We start from the raw sequence: 7,570 nt of genomic DNA, 5'->3' as shown, positions 1-7,570 counted from the left end.
AAAAACATAATCTCTTTCTTGGGTTACACTTTATTTTATTTTTACATGTACATTTAATCATTTAGCAGAGGCTTTCATCCACAGCCAATATAAGCCGTTTGTCAGAGCCAGCAATGAGTGAGCGAGTGATTGGCTGATTGATTGTGGAAGAGGCGTGTCTTCGGCTGCTTCTGGAAAGATGTGATGTTTGAAGGTCTCGTATGCTGAAATCTTTATCAAAATCAGAGTTGATGCTTAAACAAGACAAAATAAATGTGTCAGTGAGGTTAGGAAAATAATCTTCATTTCCCTTTGAATTAAGTTTATTTTTCTGACCCCAGCAGATTTTTGTTCTCATTTTCAATATAAACTCTTTGTCTTAATATCTTCTTATTCGTTAGCCATTTTGCTTCTCCAGTAAATGTATCTTGATTTAAGAATGTTTAAGTGCTGGAAAACAAGACAGAAATACTGAGGAAGAGTATATTTTTTTGAGTATAATAAATGGAAAAAATGTCTGCTTATTTTATTGATTTAATCATGCCATCACGGGCCAAATCTTACACTGATGAACTATCACCCCGAGTAAATCACTTCAGATAAAATTGTCTGTCGAAATCTAAACAAATCCTGAACCCAAAGACCACGGATGGAGTTCAGCTGAGTCAGTGTTTGTTCAGGTTAGCAGCCGGGACCTTTGACCTTTGAGTCGCTGGTCTGTCCACTGATGTGTAACGTTCTCCTAAAAATGAAGGTTCCTCCAGCGGGAGTTCTTCTCTATATCAGTGTCAGTGTTTCTGAACTCTGGAGGTTAGGGTCCAGTCTAATATTAAGGTCCAGTCTAACACTAATCCTAACCCTAAGGGATTTCAGTCACTCACGTTCGACGTTACATCGATGTGCTGACGTATTTGGGATCACTTCAGGGAGCCCTATCATCTTTGAGTGTCTACAGAACGAGCCAATGAACGCTGGAGTATGTGAATCGTGTCACATCTCTCTCTCTCTCTCTCTCTCTCTCTCTCTCTCTCTCTCTCTCTCTCTCTCTCTCTGCTGTAGTGTTGGAGTGACGGCGCGAGCAGCGAGTGGCCGCGAGCTATAAATAAGCTCAACAACTGCTGTTTTGACAGCACACAAATTTCTGTGTCGGTTCGGTGGGCGTTTCCATTGAGTGGGCGTTTCTGGATGTGGTCGTTCCGTGGCGCCAGAAGACGGCCACAATAGCTGCCTCTCGTGTTTGGGCATTAAGCATGCACCCATGCAGCTTTTGTGAATAGTTCATGTTCATGTTCTCAGTGCGGGAACATGACTATTGCTGTGCTAAGATCAAGACTTGCTTACCTCACGGGCTTCTACTGCCCGTACTTCATTGTACCCAAGAAAGGCGGTGGGTTACGATCAATCTTGGACCTGCGTGTCCTGAACCGGTCCCTTCACAGGCTGCCGTTCAAGATGCTTACGCAGAAACGCATTTTCAAGTGCATCCTTCCCCAAGACTGGTTTGCAGTGATCGACCTGAAGGACGTGTACTTTCATGTCTCGATTCTCCCACGACAGAGGCCGGGCATATCAGTACAAAGTCTTACCCTTCGGGCTGGCCCTGTCGCCCTGTTTCTTCACAAAAGTTGCGGAGGCGGCCATTGCTCCCATGTGCGAGCGTGGTGTTCGGATCCTCAACTACCTCGACGACTAGCTCATTCTGGCTCAATCAAGAGAGCAGTTGTGCGAACACAGGGACGTGGTGCTCGGTCATCTCGGCCATCTCGGCCATTTGGGACTTCGGGTCAACTGGGAAAAGAGCAAACTCAGCCCCGGGGATGTCCCAGAGGATCTCTTTTCTCTGTATGGAGCTGGACTCGATCAACATGATAGCGCGCCTCACGTAGGCCCGCACTCAGTCAGTGTTCAGTCAGCTCGCTCAGACGTAGGACAGCGGCACCACTGAAACTATTTCAGAGGCTCCTGGGGCATATGGCATGTGCAGCCGGATACGTGGGTACAGAGGATGGCCCACTGGATAGTGGATGTCATCACCTTGGCTTACGATTTCGGGTTGAGAGCCCACTCCACTAGGAGTGTTGCTTCTTCTTGGGTGCTGGCACACAGCGCCTCGCTGACAGATATCTGTAGAGCTGCGGACTGGGCGACACCTAACACGTTCGCTAGGTTTTATAGCCTACTTGTTGAGTCGGTTTCTTCTTGTGTGCTCGCTTCAACCAGCCGTTAACACCGAAGTGTAACACTTAGGCGAACCCGGTTGAGTTCCTCTACACCGAAGGAGGGGACGGGACGTTATGTCCTGTCGCCACGGTTGCTGACCATCGCTTTACGGCCGTCACAATCTCGGCTCCTCTGCGAAAAACAAAGGTGCGTTCGTCCGCTTCAGTGTATATACTCGCACGGCGGGGCACGTGACGCAATTCACGCACACCAACATTCATTGGCTCGTTCTGTAGACACTCGAAGATGAAAGGGCTCCCTGAAGTGATCCCTATTACGCCAACACGTCGACGTAACGTCTCCCGTTCCCTCCTTCAGGGAGCGAGGGTTACATACGTAACCGAGACGTTTCTTCTGGGAACGAACATGTCACAATATTCCTCATTAAAATAATGACTGGGAAGAGAGGGGCTGCAACAATGGAGAATTTAGGGAAAGTATTCAACATTCAAGCAGTAAAACTTGTTCTAGTAGAGACCAATAACAACCTTTAGTCGGGCACCATTAGGCTCCTCTATTCCATTCACAAAACGGAATGTTCCCTAAACGTTTGCATAACCAAGAGACAGTGTTTTGAAAACATTCAATCACAGCTGAACCAGTGAATAAGTTGCTCAGTGAGTTTGACCAGAGCTGGAACTGAAGTCTGCTGGAGGGAAGCATCTTTCATGATGAAAAATGAACATAAAGGCACATATTATGGCAGGAGATTATGCAGGTGTTTGGTCCCGGCTGTCGTCTTGGGCACAGGTTAGGCGGTCTGTGTGGATCTCCATCTTCTCGAAGGCATTTCTGAAGGTGAAGGAGCTGAAGCAGGACTGGAGCTTCTGATGAAGCTTCTCTGAGTCTCGGGGCAGAAGGAATCTCCTGAATCCTCTCAGCTCGGGTCGAACGCTCTGGTCCTTGGCCTGCAGGTTGACGACCCAGAACTTGTCCCGGTCGAGCGGATCACGGGCAGTGCTGGACACCAGGTTAAGGGTCAGGGTGAAGAGACTGCTGGCCGAAGCTGAAACCGTGTCATCGCTCACGCCGGGAACTAGGTTTGATTTAAGGTCGTCTGCAAAGAGAAGCATTCAAAGAAGAAAAGAAGTGTGCTGTCAATATGAGTTTATCAATAATTGCCTAATATTGAGACACAAACAAATGGGTCATTCTCAGAAAATATGTTCCCATATAATTTACAAGTTATTTATATTCATCTGCTTCACATTGAGAATCATTGGTTACCCTTTATTTTAAGGTGTCTTAGTTGAAGTCTGATTATACAAATAAGTACTTGGTAAAATGAACTCAGGACATGTATTTACTAGCGCTGCCCTCGACTAAAGACTTTTCTTGTCGACTAGTAGTCGTTCGTTTAAGCCATTAGTAGACTAATCGTGTGTTTATATTAAGCCATAAATCATAATAATGTGCCTTTTAATTGCCTATATAAAATACGTGTAGCCTAATCAGCGCTACAAATTCAAACATAAAGCGCACCAGCAAACGTAATGATTATGAAAAAAAAACAGAATGAGTCTAAATGTTTTAATAATTTATTGGTAATGTTTTCTGTGTTGATGCTGACTCTTCATCTCCGCAGTAGTGGACACGCATATATGCACGTTTCATACGGATTACATAATCAAAGAATATTTATTTTCCATTGTAATCTGTTCATTCAAATGTAAAAATTTCAAGCTTTCTATAGATATATTACTCATGTCTGTGAGGTTCATTTATGTGACGCGCTCAATTTACACCGAATCGACAAAGCGCCATTTTCTTTTTTACAAAAGACAACTGTTTGCTGTTATTGTGAGTTTAGACCTTTTACGGTTTGCGTTACTCTTATTCTGAATTTGCGGACTTGTGAAGTGCTGCTACTGCACTTACATATTTCAAGTAATAAGCCATATTTGAGGTTGAATAATGATAAGTGAATGTTTGGATTTCCTTCCGTTAACTATCTGTCCGTGATTTCGACACTTTTTCGAGTTTTTTTTCTTTCTTTTTTTCGACTAAGCCTCTTCTATTAGGGGGCATCCCTAGTACTTACTATTGGGTTAGTTGTTTGTAATTTTTCGTAATTCCCCACAAAGTCTGCGCCACATTGACAGGTGCTGAGAGGAAAACAGTGAGTTTGGTACCGGTCTGAGGCGGTGTGATGATGAGGACCTTGTCTGCGAGCTCGACCTGTGTGTTGATCCAGCGCAGCGGGCCTTGTTCCGCTAGGCTTCCTCTGTCCCACATGTCGATGACCACCGTTACGCCAGCGCGACTCTGCAGGGATTGAGCCAGGAGCATCACAGTGCGCTGAAACACACCGTCCACTGCGGGATACACCAGCAACACTCGCACACACACGCCACGCTTCGAGCCACGGACCCACTGCAGCATCAGGCCTGGAAGAGCACGAGTACGACAGCTATCATAAAGCATTTGGTCTCATTTCACATTAGGCGGCCTAGACTATGTAGAGTTGAACCTTGACTAACTAGGGCTCAGGTCAGGAAGCAGACAGACTGGCTAAACCGACCGTCTGCTAGCTGTCTCACCTTACTGAGGTAAGATAAATCCCTTCACATAGAGCCTCTTTCACATAGATATCATCATCATATAGAGCCTCTTTCACATAGATATCATCATATAGAGCCTCTTTCACCTAGATATCATCACATAGAGACTGTGTCTGTTCCCCTAATCAGGACCTACAAAAAACTCCCAAACCCATTTAAGGGTAAAAATGTAATTGATGTTTAACAAATAAAAAACAATATAATACAGATGAATAAACAATAAAGCTTGGATTGAAGCATCAGTATTACTCAGAGGTCTAGTTTAAAATATAATTCTTTTGAAGTGTTGGTGCTTAAAGGGATAGTTCACTTAAAAAGGAAAATTAGCCCTTGATTTACTCACCCTGAAGCCATCCTAGGTGTAAATGACATACTTCTTTCAGACGAACACAGAGTTATATGAAAAAATGTTCCGGGGGTTAATAAAGGCCTTTTGAAGTGAAGCGATGCATTTGTGTAAGAAAAATATCCATATTTAAAACTTTATCGACTAAAGTAACTAGCTTCTGGCAGACGGCCGCACGCATCGAAAGAGTAACACATAACGATGTATAACGAGTATAATACTATGTGATAAATTGTTCATATTAAACCATATAGATGTTTGGGTGAATTCAGGTAGGGGTGTCTGAAGGGAATGATGTGTAAATTGGGAGGTGATCAACTCAAGTGTGATCGTGTCTCGAATGAGGACGGTAAGAGCAAGAGAGTTCAAATGTTAATTTCTTTTGTTTTCTCAGAGAGTAGCCCTCTCTTCCAGTGCTTCCAGTTTCTCTTTGCATCAGACTGAATAAGGAGAATAAATGTTGAAATTAAGTGTTATTTTATGTTTTTCCAGCTTTGAGTTTAACTTCCTTTCTTTTGTCTTACTAGGGTTTACAGTTCTTTGTCCATACAACGGAAGTCAAAGGGCACCAAATCTTTTTGGCAACAATGCTCTTCAAAATATCTTCCTTTGTGTTCCACAAAAGAAAGAAAGGCATGCAGGGTTGTAACAAAATGACAGTGAAAAGAAAATAGTCCTGATTCTCCCCATACCTGTGTACAAAGGTGTGAAAGCAGGTTTTAAGTCATTTTATTGTTCACTTACACGTGATGCAGCCGCAGAGAAGCACGAACAGAAGCGCCAGAACGCACCCAACCACAATGGCCAACCCAGACTTGCCTGGAACTGAGAATTCTTAGAGGAATCACACAAATGTTCTGAGCAGACAACGAGTATAACGAGATGATGAATTATAGGATACTCACTCGTACAGTTCACTTTATGCTGAGCTTCATTTCTGTCCTTACATTGTTCAAATTGAGATGTTATCTTAAAAAAAACACACAAAAAAGCAAGTTAATTCAGGTTCCCTTTCGAAGTGGAACTCTGCGCTGCGTCCTCAGTTGGAGCGCTTCATGAGCCGGTGTCTGAAGCATGTGTGTTACATGGCAATTTTGATTGGCCACCGCAGTCAGGAGTTGTGTGTAATATGTCTAGGGTTTATAAAGTGTAATATGTCTGGCAGAGGGCATGTTGGACCGATCTAGTTCTGAGGACGGGAGTTGCGGTGGATATGCTGAGTGACTCCGTCTCCTCGCTTGCCCCCCCACATGAGGAGATGGTTGATGACATGACCCCTGCCACGGCCAAATTAAACCCAGAATGGTCGGTGGAGAAAGAGGAATCTGCCCAGGGTAGACTGGATGAGCGATTCCTGGCAGGTCATACCAGGGCCCGGGTGAAATTTACTCCTACTTCCAAACTTAATTATAAAAGCAAGTTATCAAATGTCTTAAAGCTAAGAATCACTCTTACTCTCCCAGTTGTTTAAGACTCTCATGTGGTTAGGAGTTTCCAGTAGGAGCTTGTGATGACACTGAGGAGACAGAGACGTTCGTAAATCTTTCAGGAGAGGAAGAATGTTTTTGAAATGTTTGAGGACGAGCGGTTAATCAAACGGTCTCGTTTGGACAGAGCAGCATCATCTTTCCCATCTTTCGCTGGTTAATGTTGGCCTGAACTTGCCTTTTATAACATGTTTCCGCGGTTCGACTAATTCAGCAAGTAGCGCTTCTTCCTCCCGCCAGTTCGGTTTTCTTCTGGAATGCATGGCGTCTGAATATATCAACTAATCTAGGCCATGTATAGGCAGGTCAGTTAACAGCACACCGGTTTTGTGTAATGTAAGACATGGTGGAAAAACTTGTTTAACTTTTTATTTCCAATGTGTATATCATAATGTATTGTTTAGAAAATTATTTATTGTCAAATGTGTGTTGAATGTAAACTCTTAGGAATTTCACCATTCAATGTGTATTTATCTGAGAATATTCTTAAATAAGGAAATCTATTCAGTGATTGGTCCATGTCTGTGTCCTCATCCAAAATCCGGTTTGTGGCACATCAAAGTGTCGTGAATCATCTCTAAGACTGACACAAGATTTAGTCCTACGCTTCACTTAAATTACAACTGAGATCCTTGATAACTAATGCTGGGTACACACCAAAAGATTTTTTACATCTTATAAGATTTTCAAAATGTGATAGATCACAAACATGAGGACAAAAAATCCTAGATTTAAGTGTTTTGCTCCTATAGTGTGTGGTGTGCCATGATGTGACAAAGACAGCACACCACACACAAACAGATTTTCAACCAGAGTCTCGACTGTGAACACAGGAAATCTTGCAAAATCTCGCGAGACCTCAGAATAAGCGTGGCGGACGATATGCAGGAAGAAATTGCGATGATAGTGTTTGGAAAGGTTTTACACGACATGTTGTATAAACATTTGTGCTGTTGCCACAAATCAACAAGCTGATC

General features: G+C 43.4%; 1 protein-coding gene across 3 annotated transcripts in view; it reads right to left on the bottom strand.

Annotated features, from left to right (window-relative positions):
• Positions 1 to 2,767: 2,767 nt before the first annotated feature.
• Positions 2,768 to 7,570, bottom strand: part of LOC311278436 (interleukin-17 receptor B-like) — a 35,967-nt gene continuing 31,164 nt past the window's right edge. Inside the window, exons 8-11 of one of the 3 annotated variants that reach the window (XM_084389262.1) lie at positions 6,012 to 6,075; positions 5,851 to 5,940; positions 4,332 to 4,586; positions 2,768 to 3,256 (exon numbers count right to left, since the gene is read on the bottom strand). In XM_084389262.1, coding sequence (XP_084245388.1) covers positions 2,910 to 3,256; positions 4,332 to 4,586; positions 5,851 to 5,940; positions 6,012 to 6,075 — 756 coding nt within the window. In that variant the 3' untranslated portion in view covers positions 2,768 to 2,909. Of the gene's footprint in view, positions 3,257 to 4,240; positions 4,587 to 5,850; positions 5,941 to 6,011; positions 6,076 to 7,570 lie in introns of all 3 variants that reach the window. The other 2 variants (XM_084389263.1, XM_084389264.1) reach the window with 2 other exon arrangements.

This window comes from Rutilus rutilus, assembly GCF_951802725.1.
Source record: "Rutilus rutilus genome assembly, chromosome: 19".
Classification (NCBI taxonomy): Eukaryota; Metazoa; Chordata; class Actinopteri; order Cypriniformes; family Leuciscidae; genus Rutilus; species Rutilus rutilus.
Note: the sequence above shows the minus strand (reverse complement) of the source record. Positions and strands in the feature narration are given on the sequence as shown.